Below are 18,607 nucleotides of genomic sequence, written 5' to 3'. Positions count from 1 at the left end.
ATTAGAAAGAAAGACACCATCATGCATTTTAAGAATGAATGAATGCTTGAAATTTGGGTCATGCGGATCAGCACCAGGACCTCCCAAGGGCATTCAATGCTGGGGGCATAACAGGTCATAGTTCAGTACATATTCAGTATTACTTATTCTGCAGTTCACAACTTAGGCAGTAACAAATCACAAAAAAGAAAATTAAAACATTTATGAAGACAACATTAAACCCGTACACCCAATGCACTATCTAATGTGAACTATGGTAGCAATATGTGCAACACGACCCTAATAGCATCAAAACGTAGTATAATAATGATGTGCTAGATGCGCAGTATTGAATGATAAATCCCCTATACTTTGACAGACTGCTTTCCAGCCTTAAGCACATACATTACACATGTTCATACCTTTGGTGCTTCCAAGGCAGTACGCTGGTAGTTCCAGCCCATAGGCTTTCGTAGTCGGACCTGAAATATTTCGCAGTAAGTCAAGGCAAACACCACTGAAATGCACTCCCTCAGGAAATAAATATCCACTACAGAGAAATTTTCCAGAAATAAAAAAATCTCTGATGCCAGGAAGTATGATAATTATTGCACAGTTTAACCAATGTATTATCTAGAGATATGAACATTTCCTGCTTAAAGCCACAAACTTCTTGAACGTCAAGTGACAAAATGCCTTTTCCAAGTTGTATTCATGCACATAAAGCACCATATAAAAAGATACAAAATCATAAACACAAAATTTCAAAACTGCTTTAACCTCAAGAAAAGGCAGAAACTTCACATTTCCGAGGAGGCAGTATCCTCAACAGTGCAAACATTAGGCTTGACTGATGTGGCCTGAAACATGACAGAACTGGTTCCATCAATGAAAGGCTGAAGCTGTGCAAAAGACATAGTAATGTAGTAGTACATCAGGCAGATCTAGTAATGTAGTGGTACATTACAAGTGTACAGGCAGTCCCCGGGTTACGGGGGTTCTGTTCTTGAGACCCGTCTAAGCTGAAAATCGTCGTAAGCCGGACAATCGTCAAAAATCCCAAGAAAACCTACTTTTAATGCTTTTGGGTGCATTGAAAACTATGTAAAACTGGCATTCTTATTGCATTTTCATCAAAATAACCTTCAATTATTGATTATTTTGCATTTTTGGTGTCATATTTCATCTGCCAGATCAGTGTTGTAGGCGTCGTAACCCTGGAAATAATTTCTGATGAATATAATTGAAAAGCGATGTATCCTCGGAACGTCATAAGCCGAACCCGTCATAACCAGGGGACTGCCTGTATGCTCCACTCTGCATTATATCTTCTGATACAAGTAGTACTTCTTTTATATAATTAATTATCTTAAGAAATGGAAAAGCGTCCTGATAAAAGGACACATAAAACCCTTGAATTTTACTGCATAGCCCTTTTTAGTTATTGCAATATTGGCTATTAGTACCTTAAAAGAAAGATACAAATTCCTATAAGCAATGACCAAAAAGGTTCCAACTTTAAGAAAAGAAAACCATAAATTTAATACCTTGGGTGTTTTCAAGGTAGCATCTTCAATGTCGCAAACAACAGGCCTAATTCTTGGGCCCTATAAAATGTCAAAAGTAACTCAAGACCGAAAATCTTGGAAAAGGAATTTTGCATCACTAAAATGAGAGTCCACTAAGGTCATTCAGAATGCTAAATTATAATTCAATATCAAATTACACATCATCAGTTTAAATAGTACTTAACACTGATTAGCTCTATAACAGAGTTTGATGCAAAGAATTTAACCAAATAAGATATATACAGTAGAGACCCGGTTCACGACCGTATTAGTACTCGACATAATCGGATTTCGCCACAAATAAATTTCCAATAAACTTTGTATCTGTTTTCAACCAAAAAACCAGACCTTTCCGACCCCCGACCATATGATGTTTGTAAACAAAACTGTTTCCGCCAGCCGCCGCTAGTTGGCGTCATCCAGTGCTACCAAATGTAGCATAATTTCATGTTTTTTAGCACAATTTGACCCAAGAATTGGAGCTTAGCATAATTTCTTTCACACTTAGGGTTCTAGTACAATTTTAGAATGTATTTTCACTAAAATTTTAAATAAAATGCAGAAAATTCCTCAATTTCATACACAGCTATAGTGAATGTATCTACAAGTGAAATTGCCTCAACAGCAGCACTAACAAATGAGTTAATTGCTAAGTTTGAACCCAACTAAGGAATGTTAAATTTTGTGAATATAAATAAATACCACAGTGGCATGACAAACGATCAGTAAAGTGTTATAAGTGTTTTTTCTTCATGAGTAAGAATTACTTTTTTTCCTTTTTTAAGTTTTATTTTTTTCAGTAATCAAAATTTTAATTATGTCTGAAGTGATTTTCAAGTATTTATTCATTATGTATGTGATCTGTTAAAGAAAAATAGTGTTTTCAGTGGCATGATAATGATCAAGTAATAAGTACGTATGTTTTTTCTTCTGAGTAGAAGACTGGTTTGTTTGTTTACCTTTTTTTTAGTTTTAATTTTTCAGTAAATATCAGTAAATAACAAAATGTTATATTTGAAGTAATTTTCACACATTTTCAAGTATTTATTAATTGTTTATGTGACCTGTTAAAGAAAAATGGTTCTGAGTGGCATGATAATGATGCAGTAATAAGTAAAATTTGTTTTTCTTCACATTTGTATGTGTGATCTTCACACATTTGTCAAATAGTATAATAGTGATTGCATATCAAATAGTGTACTAGTGATTGCGTATGTGATCTATTAAAGAAAAATGGTGTTTTATTACGAGTTTCCTAACATATAAAGATCATCAAATTATTAGTTATAATATTGTCTGTTCGTCACTTTTTATCATTTCACCTAATATATAAATTTTTAAATTTCCATTACATCGTTGTTTTAGCTCGAATGTATTAGAGAAATGAGATAATGATAGATTAATAGCATAATTCAAAATGGCACTTGCACCATATTTGGCATAAATTCTTGCTTGGACCGACTAGCATAATTTAGCAAAACAGTTGGTAACACTGGTGACGCCACTCAGCATTGTTTAAAGTTCGCAACTAATGTTTACAAACATTCAAACATGTGTCGTGTCTTGTACACCTCGCGCGCATTTCGTTTGCTTTTTTGGTGGTATCAACTCTATACGCAATTACCTTTTGATTCATCATGGGTCCCAACATTACTACTGGCTATCTTATATTAAAACCTTTTGCTATTGTTAATCTCTGAAATAATGGAAAAGAGTTTTCCTTCTTCAAAATGTTTTTCCATCATTTCCAACTCCAAAATAAAACCTTAAGTTTCGTCTATCCTCTCCTCTGCATGAAAGTGATGAGCGAAAAAAGATTTAATCAAGCACCCTTGCTTGATTTTTTTTTCAAGCGTAGACTATTCTAAAAACCATGCTCACACTTGAGGCGCGAGTTTCAGTAGCAAATGCAATACGAATTTAAGTGTTAGGTTTGGAGTGAAGGCAATGTTACGTACGTAGGTTACATGTGCGGTTCGGTAGCGAATGCAATCTTTAAGCTTTGTTAAGCTTTCCGGTAAAGAAGAAGTTAGTCATAGTTTATATCAGAGAAGCCACTATGCCATATTAGTGCGTAGTAATTAAGAAATTAAGAATCTTTTATGTCGTACTGTAATACGTTAATGTTTACGTGTAAGATTTGGTAGCGAAACCAGTTACATACGTAACATGTTCGGTTCGGTAGCAACGCAATCTAAGCTTTTTAAGCGTGCCGGTAAAGAAGAGGTTGGCCTTAGGTTAGCTCAGAATCCACTACGGTATACATTAATTATAGAAATTAAGTAGATTCTTTTATGTCTACTGTAAAAATACGTCATTGTTTACGTGTGAGATTTGGTAGTGAAACCACTGTCACAAACGTAACGTGTGCCGTCGGTAGCGAACGCAATCTAAGCTTTGTTAAGCTTGCTGGTAAAGAGGAAGTTAGCCTTAGCTTAATCAGAGAAGCCGCTATGGTATAGGAAATAATTATAGAATTAAGACGATTCTTTTATGTCTACTGTAAAAAGATGTCAATGTTTACGTATGAGGTCTGGTAGTGACACAGTTTACATATGCAACACATGCGCGGTAACGAACGCAATCTGTATGCTTCGTTTATAAGCGTCGTCGTAAAAAGAAAGAAAGAAAAAAAAAAGGAGGTTAGCTTGATATTAAACTCAAGAGATGCTGGTACGTAATGGTATAGTAATTAAAGACTTAAGAAGATTCTTTTACTTATGCGTACGTATATGTACCATGCAGTACCATAATAATTGTCAAAAGTCCAATAAGCTTGAAACCAGCCCAGATATTGGACAATTTGCCGTAAAGACGCACCTTTTTTATAAGGACATTTATGAAACAAAATCGTTAGTATCATAACATCACATTTACTGAAAGATAATTTTCAAGCGATTGTGTATACAGTATTGCAGTCGACTCCGTAAAAGATTTACAATAAATTAATATCGAATGTAAATGTTTTTAGGCTTATAGCAAGATATGGTTTCTTTACTACTATAGTCCCGATATAAACCACCAGGGCTGCGCTATGGTTTGTTTACATCCTTAAATGCCGACTTACTGTAGGCAAATTTTTGCAAGTTTTTGATAAATATAAATTGGGTTTAATTTTAATAGTTTATTAATTTACTGTAATAATTAGACTTGCTTTTCAATGTTTTTATGTTAGCAACACGTTTTATGCCTACCCACTACACTACGTTCTACTTACTATTTACCTAGGTAGCCTATGGATCTTGGTCAACAATCAGTTTGGACACAGGCTTAGTTTTCTTTATACTGTATATTATCATTTAAATTTATAAATATACGTTTAACATGATATTTATTTAACTTTTAACTTATTTAGTTGTAATTTACATGTAATGTATTGTATAAAAAGGCAAGGTTAGGGTAATAACTGATGGTCAAGAACGGATTAATCCATTTTCAGTTATTTCTTATGGGAAAACTTGATTCATTTCTCGAAATAATCGAATTTCGACGCTCCTTCTGGAACGAATTATCGTCGGGAACCGAGGCTCTACTGTATATTAATTATTGAATAAAGTTAATAAATCTTTCCCTATGGCCCCATAATTCTTAGCAGTTGATACACATACCACAAACAAGCTAAATTTTTCTAATAAGAAAAATATAACAGTACCCTCAAGTCTAAAAAACCATAATTCTGATAGAGCCTGGATAATCTGAATGATCTAACTTAGCAATTCCCTAGCAGTAACATCCCTGTTCCATCCAAGTTTCCATCATATGATGACCAAAAACATCAGTAAGTTAATTATTTAGCATTTAAATCAATAGAAAGCAACAAAATTTGCAATGTTTATAAAAGTACACTTTTCTCACATACCATTCAGTGTAAAACCAATCCCATCCCAACCTTAGCCCTGATAAGAACGCACCTGCTCCAACTGGATCCTCTCTTGCAGCTGCTAGCTTTTTGTTCACCAGGAATGGGAATAATGGAACAGTCCCTATGATTAATAGGTTAGTATGAAAAGTGTTTATGTATAACACCAATTGTTCATTACGGTAGAGAAGTCTTAGATGCCTGAATTGTTATTTAGGAGAGGGTGGAAAAGACAAGCTTCCCAGGTGTGACAATTCTATGATTGAAGTGACAACCACATTCTATGATTTGCCTTGAAAGAGGTTTTGGTGGCTGAAGTTGGGCTTTCCGAAGTGAGCCTCCAAAGGCCTTCAAGTACAGCAAAGGTTTATAAACAAAGGGAAAGTATCCACAAGCCTTAGTGCTCAACTTTGCAGCAAGATGACCTGCTTTCTGATTCCTTAATATTACAACAGGAGAGGTATGTTAAAATGAAAGAGAAGTCATAGTCTTTGTTGTAGTACTCTTTGAACAATTGTCCTGCTGCAACTCTAGGGCCCAAAGAAAGAATATCTACATATCTGTGAGGCAGAAATGTAAGAAAGTGGAATGACATCCCCATAAACCCACTCTTAGGATGGTAGATAAATCAATTTTATTCTTGAAGACCTGCATGCTTAGTCTTTAACTTTTACTAGTATATCACGACAAGTCTAGCGCTAAAACTTCACTAAACACTAATTCCAGCCATTTTCAAACCACTTCATTACCTGTCCACTCATATGAAAAAAACTAAAAACTAAGATACCCACATGCAAACTACAGTATATATTAGAAATTCCAATTTAAAGCAAGAATTAATCTGATCGAAGTTCATTATTAAAGGTCAAAACCAAAAAAAAAATGTAGATAAAATTAACTCAGTTCTTTCTAACACACACATAAACACTGATAATGAATTTTTTTTAAATGAGAAAGGTAAAAAAAAACCCTTTCAAGAAACCATGCAAAGACAACCAAGGAAAGCCTGTTCAAATGTTGACACTACTGAGTCACACAATGGAATGAGTGTACATTTTAGTTGCAAGGGGCAGTAAGAGGTCGATCAGATGGAGCTGTGCATTCTTTTCCGGCTAATTGTGTAACTGAGATTAACTCTGCACAGAATAATGTATCTTATAATAAATTGGTTTTTATGGGAGGAAAAAAAAAAAAAAAAAAAAAAAAGGTCATCAATTGATCTCTCGTTCTCCCATTGCTCCAAAGGTCAATGGGCTGCCATATAATTACTGTAATGTTACTTTCAAAAATATCTTCTACAAGATAACTTTAGCTGTAATTATTGAATGGATGGTAATTATGTCCTTGCCTCAGGCTATATCCTTTCAGGATGTTACAAACCAAACACAACCAAAGTCCCATGACATTTTTAACAGTGTACAGTATACTGTACTCAAATAAAAATAAAAAAGTAGTTGACACCCAAAAATCAATTAACTTGCCTATACTACTCTCAAATTTTCATACCTTAGGTGAATCCAATGCAATGTTCTTATTATTCCAGCCACCAGCCTTCCGTGGCAGGTCCTAAAATATTTCAAACTGAATTGAGGGAAAAATTTCACTCAAAATCCATTGCTTACAAAAATTTTGTCAACAGAAAAGTTACGCTAATTCATTACAGTTTAACATTTCCACTATTTGAAGGGTTACACGTATCCGCAAGTCAACATGAGTACAATATTTGAGCTTTATTTTAGATTAACCTAGCAAAATATTAATACTATAATATGGCTGACTTTTTTAAATGCATGAGTAGTATCCAAGTCATTCTATAGAGACCTTTTAATAATTTCACTCTCTTCTTCAAGATTTGGCAAATTCAGGTTGTGCAGTTAATATGAGTAGGAGGAAAAAAATTTCTATGCCTTAAACTATACAGTTTTAGAGTCGGGCCATTAAAAAGACGTTCCACAACTGAACACAAAAGGACTTTACCATAAATTACAAATTAATTTCCTTCAGAGACCATGACCCAACAAATTGGAATTATTTGTGGCTCCCATATTTAGATCAAATAACAGGAAAACATGTATGTTCTATAAACACTAAAAGTACGTATTTCTAACACATAAGTACAGTACAAGACAGCTTCTAGTATTTGAACCTCCTCAATCAATGTTCTTGCAAAAGACACCTTAATTTTGAGGTACGCAAACTATACAATTAAATTTTTAATGTAACCAATGTATATGAAGTTTTATCATTTTTAAGCTTAACCTTAATATAGTGTTAAAACACAGACTACCTTCAGAAAAAATTAAAGGCATACCGAATCATAACTTTTGTTATGACGCAACCTCTTTGCTGAACACTTCACCGAAACTAAAATTCTCCAATACTTTAAGGTGAAATTTAACTTTACCGAGTACCTAGCAAAGTAATTTGTAATTAAAAGTAAGGTCACAAACTTAGATGTGAAAGTTTATTAGAAAAATAGTTTTATAGGTTGTAATCAATAAGATATCTGAATTAAAGGAATGAATGAATGTTTGAAATTTGGGTCATGTGGTTCTGCATCAGACACCTTCCAAGGGCATTCACTTCTGGGGAACCATAGGCCATAGTAAAGTATTCAGTGTTACTTATTCTACAGTTCACAACCTATGTGAACTATGGTAGTAATAAGCTCTGAATGACCCTAAGAGCAATGAAAATAAGTGTAATATTGTGCTAACTGTGCAGTATTGTATGAAGACTCCCAGCATACTTAGGTAGACTTAGGGAAATCAAAATAAACTAGCTAAAGCATCCAAACATAAGCTTTCCAGCCTTCAGCACATAAAGTAAAGTTCATACCTTCGATGCATCCAAAGCAGTACTACGCTGGTAGTTCCAGCCAATAGGCTTTCGTGGTGGGTCCTGAAATATTTCACAGCAAGTCAAGGCAAACGCCACGGAAGTGCACAACCTGAGGCAATAATATCCACTACATGGAAATTTTTTGGAAAGAAAAACTGTGACACTAAGTGATATGGTAATTGCACAGTTGACCATTTTAATTATCAAGAGAACATGAATTCCTGATTAGGGCCACAAAATTCTAGAATGCCCAATGGCAAAATACCATTTCCAAGTTACCATACTCTTGCACATGGTGTATCTTAGAAAAAGATAAAATTTCAAACACACAAAAATCGAATAATTGCTTAAACCTTGAGAAAAGTGATAAACTTCATACCTCATTTATTTCCGAGGCAGTATCCTCAACAGTGCAAACAATAGGCTCGACTGATGTGGCCTGAAACATGACATAACTGGTTCAAGATGGAATATTTTTTCTATCAATGGAAGCGTGTGCAAAGATCTACTAACATACAGTAGAACTTGAAGGAATTTTTAATGCTACATAACAAATTTTAATATTTTTGCTTCTTTGTCCACCACAAGAGACAAATGTACTCCACTCAGTATTGTATCCTTTGTACCAGTACTTCTCTAATACAATTATTCATTTTGAGAATAGGAAAAGGAACCCAATGAAGGGCCACATAATTCTTAAGAGCTTGATGCTAAATTCTCTTTTAGTTACTGCAATATTTGCTCTAAGTACCTTCAAAGGAAACAAATTCCTAAATGCAAATGGCCATGAAGGGCTTCAACCATGGAATAAAAATCACAAATTTCATACCTTAGGTGTTTTCAAGGTAGTATCTTTGATCTTGCAATTAACAGGCTTGAATGTTGGGCCCTGTAACATGTCAAAAGTATCTCGAGACAAAACATCATTGAAAAGAAGTTTTACATCACTAAAAAGTGAGTCACTATGGTCAATCAGAATGCTAAATATTATTTCGAAATAAAGAACAACAAGAAAATCTTTATCAGTTTAAACTGCCTGCCTCAGATTAACTCCACAATAGAGACAGATGCCAGAAATTTAACCAAATAAAATACTGCAATTATTGAATAACAGAATAAATTAACACAGAGGCCCCACAATTCTTGGCAATTGATGGACATACCCCACAAAACCAAGGTACTACTATATTTTCTTTAAAAGAAACAAAACCATACTCTTTAGTGTCAAAATACAAAATTCAGATTGAGCCTAGATAATCAAAATATTCATACTTTAAACAATCCCATAGCAGTACCCTCACTCTTCCAGCCAAGAAGCTTCCATGGTATCCCAAAATATTTCAAAGTGAGACCAGGAAAACTTCACTGAACTGTATTACTTCAATTAATACAGCTAAGGAAAAGGCTTCAATCTATTTCATCTTTTCAAACATATGATCACCATTATAATCAGTAAGTTAACCCTTAAACGCCGACTGGACGTATTTTACGTCGACATTTTTTGTCTCTCGGGTGCCGACTGGACGTATTTTACGTCGACATACAAAAGTTTTTTTAAAAATTCGCGGAAAAATACTTTTAGGCCTACCAGCCGAAAACTCTTGAATCACGCGCCTTGGGGGATGCTGGGAGTTCACGGATCAAGGTGTTGTTTGTTTACAATCGTTACGCAGGCGCGCAAGCGCGAATTTCTTTCTTGCCGCACTAAAAAGTATCTGTGACACATCTCTGAAATTATTTCGTCACTTTGACATAATTTTTGTACCATTTTAAATTAGCCGTTACATAGAGTATTATATATGAAAATGTGCGCATTTTTATGTAGAATACAACAAAAAAATACTCATGATTGTAGCTTTTATCAGTTTTAAGATATTTTCATATAAATAACGATAAGTGCCAAAATTTCAACCTTCGGTCAACTTTGACTCTACCGAAATGGTCGAAAAACGCAATTGTAAGCTAAAACTCTTATATTTTTGTAATATTCAATCATTTAAATTAATTTTGCAACTAATTGGAAGTGTCTAGCACAATATTTCGATTTATGGTGAATTTATGAAAAAACTTTTCCTTACGTCCGCGCGTAACTCTTCCGAAAATAATCATACATGCGATTGTGGTAATGTTTGCACCATTTTAATTAGCCGTTACATAAAGTTTTATATATGAAAATGTGCGAAATTTCATGCACAATACAACTAAAAACAACCCATGGTTGTAGCTTTTATCAATTTTGAAATATTTCCATATAAAAAATGATAAGTGACAAATTTTCAACCTTCGGTCAATTTTGACTCTACCGAAATGGTCGAAAAACGCAATTGTAAGCTAAACCGCTTATATTCTAGTAATATTCAAGCATTTACCTTCATTTTGCAACAAATTGGAAGTCTCTAGCACAATATTTCGATTTATGGTGAATTTATGAAAAAAATAACATTTTCTTTACGTCCGCGCGGTAACTCTTCCGAAAAAAATCATACGTGCGATTGTGGTAATGTTTGCACCATTTTAAATTAGCCGTTACATAACGTTTTATATATGAAAATGTGCGCAATTTTCATGTATAATACAACAATAAATAGTGAAGGTTGTAGCTATTCTCATTTTCAAAATATTGCATATAAATCACGATAAATAGAAAAAAAACCACGTTCGCTCAAATTTGACTCTACCGAAATGGTCGAAAAACGCAATTGTAAGATAAACTCTTACAGTCTAGTAATATTCAGTCATTTATCTTCATCGTGAAACAAATTCGAAGTCTCTAGCACAATATTTAAATTTATGGTGAATTTTTAAAAAAAACTTTCCTTCCCTCCGCACGCGGATTCTCCGCCACAAAATCTCCGAAATGCGTAAGTCCCATTCTCGGAATATTTGCTCCGTTTCATATTAGGTATTTCATAGAGTTTTATATATGAAAATGTGCGCAATTTCATGTAGAATAAAACGAAAAATATTTGAAAGTGTAGCTTTTCTTATTTCCGAAATAATTGCATATAAAAAAATATATATAAAAAATTCGACATTCGGTCAACTTTAGCTCGTCAGATATGGTCGAAAACTGCATTTGTAAGCTAATATTCTTACAGTATAGTAATATCCAATCATTTGTCTTCATTCTGAAACATATTGGAAGTCTCTAGGACAATATTTAGATTTATGGTGAATTTTTGTTTTTGAAAAAATATGTGTTTTTACGTAGCGCGTTACGAATTCATGCCATTATTTTGTGAATAATATTTTCTATGTGTTGCTTTTATCGTTTTACAATGTGTTATATATCAAAAATGATTGCAATTTAGTGCACATTACAACTAAAAAAAAAGAAACTTGTTACCTCAACCGTTTGCGCACAGCGCGATTTGAATACATATATGAAATTCGTTTTTGCGCTATCATATATCGCATTATTTATATATGATAATGATAATTTTTTCATTTCTGATGGTAGCATACTAAACTTCAAAGCAATGACAAAAAAAAGGAGCCAAAAATGAACTCTTAATCTTGAAAACTAAGCGCGCTGTGTATTTTTTGAAAAAAATATTTTTTCCGCATACGCGCTCACTCTCAAACCCCTCCGGCATACGGGGGTCATTTTTTTATTTACCGCTCCGGCGTTTAAGGGTTAATTAAGTTTTAATCAATACTAAGCACCAAATTTTGTAAAATTATAAACACATTTTTCATACAAACACATTTATTATAAGATACCCTGCTCCCAATTTCATCCTGAAAAGAACGTAACTGCTCCATCTTGCTGGTTTCCTACAGCTGCTAGCATTTATGCTCACCAGGGAGAGTAGGAAGGAAGAGTCCCTATGATTAATGAGTTGTATGAAACAGCATTCATGTACAATAACATCATTCCTTCACTACTACAAATTAATATGATGCCTGAAATGCTATTCTGGAGGACAAGAGACATTCCCAAGAAGTGGCAATTCTAAGAGCCAAGTGACAGTCCTGCACTTGATTTACCTTGGAGAAGGTTTGGCCTAAAGTGAAGCATTTCAGTATGAGCCTCCAATGGGCCAGGAAGTAAAGCAAAGGTTTATAAATAAAGACAGGATCCACAAGCCTAAGTGCTCACCTTTGCAGCTGGTTGACCAGCTTCCTGAGTCCTTGAAATTGCTACAGATTAGGTAAATTAAGAGGAATGAGAAGTTGCAGTCTTTGCTGTACTGCCCTGCTCTAAGGTCCAAGGAAAAAATATCTAGCTATCTGTGAGGTATAAATCCAAAAAAAGAGGAGTGGATTCTCCACATACCCACCCTGAGGATGGGGAGGTAGAAGCACCCCTGAAGAGAATAGTATCATGGAAAAGCCCTGAGGCAGCAGAAAGGGATACAGCACCTGACCAAGACCTCAGAGAAGTGCTTGGATGAGCAGCCAAGGTTAGCAACTAAAAAGCCAAACTGAATCACTTGTCATTGGGACAACAGAATGTTGCAGCCCAGAGTGAATGGAAGGAGGCACGAATGACTCGAACAGTAGTGAACCATAACCAGTTGTCTTGAAGACATGGTGCGTATCCCTTTTTCTGTTCTTTTTGCAGACCAAACAAGTCTTCTGCTAGCAAGCAAACATTACCACTTTCAACAAGCCAAGCATGTGAGCCATGGTCTTTGTCTCCTGTGATGGTATTCAAGAGCTGCATGCCTAGCCCTTAACATGTTACAACTGGATCAAAACAACAGCCTAACAGCAAAACTCCACCAAACACTTACCAGCACTCAATCTATACAAACTATGTTGGAAACTTAAATTTACTTTTCAGGAATATTTAGCAGAGATTATTATATTCCCAGTTTCATTCTATACTTTAAATCAAACAGATTTATTCCGATCAAACCTCACTAATGAATGTCAAAAACCCAAGATAAAGATATAAAAAAATAATAAATAAAACTGTCCAAGATCTCAAAACTATTCTGGATAACTGAGGACAAGGAAGAGTTAATAACATAAAACAAAAAAGAAATTATAGATGCAAGTGGCAGTAAGAGGTCAACCAGACAGAGCTGTGCATTCTTTTCAGGTTAACTGTGTAACAGAGATTAATTTTGCACAGAATAAGGCATCTCATAATTAATGGGTTGCAATGACCAAATAAAAAAAGAAATTGCTGAATGATATCATTGGGTGATGTCTTCTTTCCCCCTTTACTCCACAAGTTAATGATTCAAAAACTATGGTTGTAATTATTGAAAGGATGGTAATTAAGTCCTTGCCTAAGGCTACATAATTTCAGGATGTCAAAAAACATACCGCCACCAAAGTTATGACATTTCTAAGTGCACTAAAGTACATTAAAAAAGTAAAACTAAAGTTCACATAAAAAATTAATTAAGCTTCAAGTATTCTAAAATTTTCATACCTTCGGTAAATCCAAGATAGTACCTTTATTCTTCCAGCCACCAACCTTGCGTGGCAGCTCCTAAAATAATTCAAACTGAGATGAGGGAAAACTTCACTGAAATGTATTGCTCCAAGAAATGACCTCAATGAAAATGTTACGCTTGCATCTATAATTACAGTATGTACTGCAACTTTTCTACTATGTGAAGGGCTATATCAGTGAGTACACCTCAGGAATTCAATTTTCTTTTATATTAAGCAAATAAAATATTATTTGTAAGAAATAGCCGACTTCTTCATCTAATGAGTTAATATCTACGTCACTGTAGTTTTATATGTAAATAAATAATGGTTCTTAAATCTATATGACTTTTTAATCATTTTATTTTTTTCTTAAAGATTGGGGAAATTTAGACTGTGCACTTGATGAGTAGGAGGGAGAAATTTCTATACCCTAAACAACGTGATTCTTGAGAGACCAGGGCAAATAGGCAGAATGATTCTAAGACTGCAAACTAAAGCAATGTGCAAAAAATGAAGTTTTTATGATAAAACAAAGTTTAATGTATACTTACCTGGCAGGTATATATATAGCTATATTCTCTGTTCCACCTGGCAGAAATTTTTCAAAAACTCGCGGCCAATCGCTAGTAACCTATTAGTAGTTCAGGCAACCACCACCCCGTTACCGTGGCGCTAGCGCTAGGAACCGTTCCCAATTGGGCCAGATTTTCTCTGAACCCTGTCCCCTGAGGGGAGGCGGGGGTTGGGTGGGAATTAAATTTATATATACCTGCCAGGTAAGATACATTAAACTTTGTTTTATCATAAAAAACTTCATTTTAATGTATGACACTTACCTGGCAGGTATATATATAGCTGATTGACACATTTGGAGGTGGGTCAAGGACAGCAACATTCTTAGAGTATAAAAAATTATTAAAAATATTATTAAAACTCTAGGTTCCTTACCTGCTAACCGGTAGCTGACTTGATAGTCCCTGCCTCTAAGCCTGCTTTAACCTTAGTAGCTCTCACAAGGAAGTGTCCGTATGTTGAAGAGCTAAGACTGGAACTGACAACTGGACGTGACCAATGTGTTGACAGATCCTTACAGCCCTCTTATGCCACGGCATTCAAGCTATAACATATCATTTACCTGAACTACACACACACACAATCACCAGATAATACTAACACGACTGAAAAAAGTAAAAGCACACCTTTTCTCAGACGACCAATAACACAAACACCATCACCTAATAAAATCAACTATTAGCTTAAAAGAAGGTTATGGGGTAGTAACTCCTTTGCCCAATACTGTACCCGAGGACACGTATGGACCTAGCGTCTGACAATTATCGAAGGTTGTCTGAACGTCCCTCAGATAATGAGACGCAAATATTGAATTAGTTCTCCAATATGTGGATCAATGATTCCTTGAGGGCTAAATTCTTTTTAAAAGCTAATGAAGTCGCCACTGCCCTGACTTCATGAGCCTTCACTTTCAAAATACCAAAGCTCTGCTCTTCACACAACATATGAGCCATCTTTTAATTAACTCTCTCATGAAGAAGCTAGAGCTTCTTCGTCATGGGTCTAGTGGGGTCTTTAACTGAACACCACAGAGCATCAGACTTCCCTCTGATAACTCTTGTTCTTTCTATATAACATCGCAACGCTCTCACTGGGCAGAGAACTCTTTCTTGCTCGTTACCGACCAATTCAGCTAGACCAAAACTTCAAAGGATCTTGGCCAAGGATTAGATGGATCCTCATTCTGCCAAGAAACCTTCTTGGAATGAACACACTGCATTGCCGTGTCTCCATCCAACCTTCTTCGATATGGCCTGAAGCTCACTAACTCTTTAGCAGTTGCCATGCTACTAAAAAGATCGTCTTCTTAGCAAGATCTCAGAGAGGACTCCTCTAACGGTTCGAATTTGCTAGAAGTTAAATACTTCAAGACCACATCCAGGTTCCAAGCAGGTGGCCTGCCTTCTGATTGTTTCTTCGTCCCAAACGACCTAATCAGATCTCTCAATCTAAGTTATTCGAGATGTCTAGATCCCTGTGTCTAAACACTGAGGTGATACTCTGATACCTTTGATTGTCGAAACTGACAAGTGTAAATCCTTCTCAAGTAAAGAAGGAAATCTGCAATTTGGGTCACAGAGGTACTGGATGAAGACACTTTCCTGTTCTTACACCACTTCCGGAAGTTGTCCCACTTCGACTGATACACCGTGATTGTGGAGGTTCTTCTGGCTCTAGCCACTGCACTGGCCACCTCTCTAGAATATCCCCCCCTCGCTCTGACCAGACGTTCGATAGTCTGAAACGCAGTCAGACCAGAGCGAGGGTATTCTTGTGAAACCTGTCGAAGTGTGTTGTCTGAGTAAATCTACTCTTAGAGGAAGAGTCCTTGGCGTATCTACTGTCCATGGCCAGTACCTCTGTGAACCAACTTTGGGCCGGCCAAAACGGGGCTATTAAGGTCATCCTCGTTCCTTTGCTCTCCCTGAACTTCTTCATCACTTTCCCCAGCACCTTGAACGGAGGAAAAGCGTACAGATCTAAGTTTGACCAATCCATCAGGAACGCATCTACCGCCACTGCTTCCTGGTCTGGAATCGGAGAGCAATATGTGGTAACCTTTTTGTTCTGGCTGTCGCAAACAGATCCATTACCGGATGGCCCACAACTTCCACAGGCTCCTGGCAACCTCCATGTGCAAACGTCCACTCCGTCGAGAGAAGTGCTCTCTTCTGCTCCACAGGTCCGCACTCACGTTCTTCTCTCCTTGTATAACCTGGTGAGTATCACGACCTTTTCCTCTTCTGCCCAAAGCAGAATTTCTTTTGCCAGATTGTAAAGGGTAAAAGAATGAGTTCCCCTTGTTTTCGAATAATATGCCAGAGCCGTGGTGTTGTCCGAGTTGACCTGCACTGTCTTGTTTCGAATCAACTCTCTGAAGTGCTTCAAAGCCAAGAAAATTGCCAACAGTTCCTTCCTGTTTTTATGTGCCACTTTGTTTCGTCCTTGTTCCAAAGTCCCGACACCTCTTGAGGCCTAATGTCGCTCCCCAACCCGCGTCCGACGCGTCGGAAAACAAGACGAGGTCTGGGTTCTTCTGCTGAAGCGACATCCTCTTGCTAACCTGCCTGGAGTTAGCCACCACTTTAATTCCTTCCTTTACTTCGGACCGGAATTAGAACTGGAAGGAATCCGGTTGCAATTTTCTTGGCCATGAATCCTTCAGGAAAAACTGAAGAGGTCTCATGTGCAGTCTTCCTAAAGAAATGAACCTCTCTAGCAGAGAGTGTGCCCAGTAGACTCATCCACTCTCTTGCAGAGCATCGGTCTTTTCTTTAGAAAGTCCTGCACCTTCTGACTGCATTGGGCTTGCCTTTCGGGGGACGGAAAAGCCCGAAAAGTCACTGCCGATATCTGAATCCCCAAATAAACTATCTGTTGTTGGGGCTCCAAATGGGACTTTTCCCATATCACTACCAGACCTAGGTCTTTTGCTAAGTCCAATGTTTGACTCACGTCCTCCAGACATTGACTTCTTGACTGGGATCTTATCAACCAGTCGTCCAGATACAACGAGACACTGATCCCTCTTAAATGTAACCATCTCGCCACATTGGACATCATCCTCGTGAACACTTGAGGGGCTGTGCAAAGGCCGAAGCATAGGGGCCTTGAACTGAAAGACCTGTCCTGAATCACAAACCTTAGATACTTCCTGCTTCCTGGATGAATCGAATATGAAAGTATGCGTCTTGTAAGTCAGAGTCGCCATCCAGTCCCCTGGACGTACCGCTGCCAGTACTGAATCGTTCGTCTCCATAGTGAACTTGGTCTTTTCTACGAAAAGATTCAGTTGACTTACGTCCAGCACTGGCCTCCAACCTCCCGAGGACTTTGCAACCAGAACAGACGTTGTAAATCCCGGAGATTCTGATCCAGAACAGGTTCTATTGCTCCTTTCTCTAGCATGGAAGCTACTTGCTCCCACAGAGCGCTTTCTTCTCTAAATCGTTGTAATTTGCCCTAGGGCTCTCGGAGATGTTGCGAGAGGAGGTTCTTATCAAGAAAGGAATCTGTATCCTTCCCGAGCTACGTTGACAGCCCAGGGATCTGCCTTCATATCTTGCCAAACTTCCCAGAAACCTTGAAGTCTGGCTCCCACTGTCGTCTGGAGGACTGAGTTCTCATTCTTTAGAGGGGGTCTTGGCTCCTCTTTTCGCGGGTACTCTCTTACCCCTAAAGGCAGGTCGAGCGAATGTTCTTCCTCGAAAGGGCTGTTGCGACGGTCTAGTATCCTTTGGCGTCTTCTTCACCAACTTGGTTGGTAAAGAACTTCTTAACTGAAGACGAAAGAAGATCTTGAGTGGCTTTTTGCGAAAGGGATAGCGCTATATCCCTAATCACCTCTGAAGGAAACAGCTGTTTCGAAAGGGGGTAACAGAACAGTAACTCCGATTTCTGAGAGTTAGAAACTCCTTTTGAGGCGAACGAACACAAACAGCGATCTCTTCTTAAGCACTCCTGCTGTGAATAACGAAGCCAGCTCGTTCGTTCCGTCTCTAGAGCCTTATCCATGCAGGACATAATGCTCTTAGCTATTTCTAAGTCCTGCGAATCCTCTTCTCCTAGGGAATTCGCTAACGCTCCCAAAGACCAATCCAAGAAATTGAAGACTTCGAAAAGTCCTAAAAATCCCTTTAAATAGATGGTCAAATTCCGAAGACGTCCACCAGACCTTGGCCGACTGTAACGCCTGTCTGCGAGAGCTGTCTACATACTGGAGAAGTCCCCTGGGAGGAGGCAGGTACTCCCAGGCCTAGGACTTTCTCAGTAGCGTACCATACTCCTGATTTAGAAGCTAACTTAGCTGGAGGAAAACAAAAGAGTATTTCCCGCTTCTTTCTTCTCTTCATCCAGTCATTCACCCGTTTGAAGGCCTTCTTCGCTGAAATTG

General features: G+C 37.0%; 1 protein-coding gene across 2 annotated transcripts in view; it reads right to left on the bottom strand.

Moving 5' to 3' along the window:
• Window positions 1-18,607, bottom strand: part of LOC135207703 (myosin-2 heavy chain-like) — a 271,723-nt gene that overhangs the window by 235,239 nt on the left and 17,877 nt on the right. The window contains exons 4-9 of one of the 2 annotated variants that reach the window (XM_064239539.1): window positions 13,637-13,696; window positions 9,077-9,136; window positions 8,627-8,686; window positions 8,245-8,307; window positions 6,913-6,972; window positions 402-461 (exon numbers count right to left, since the gene is read on the bottom strand). In XM_064239539.1, the coding sequence (XP_064095609.1) occupies window positions 402-461; window positions 6,913-6,972; window positions 8,245-8,307; window positions 8,627-8,686; window positions 9,077-9,136; window positions 13,637-13,696 (363 nt within the window). The remainder of the gene's footprint in view (window positions 1-401; window positions 462-6,912; window positions 6,973-8,244; window positions 8,308-8,626; window positions 8,687-9,076; window positions 9,137-13,636; window positions 13,697-18,607) is intronic. The other variant, XM_064239548.1, reaches the window with a different exon arrangement.

The sequence above is a fragment of the Macrobrachium nipponense genome, chromosome 11 (genome assembly GCF_015104395.2).
Source record: "Macrobrachium nipponense isolate FS-2020 chromosome 11, ASM1510439v2, whole genome shotgun sequence".
Lineage (NCBI taxonomy): Eukaryota > Metazoa > Arthropoda > Malacostraca > Decapoda > Palaemonidae > Macrobrachium > Macrobrachium nipponense.
Note: the sequence above shows the minus strand (reverse complement) of the source record. Positions and strands in the feature narration are given on the sequence as shown.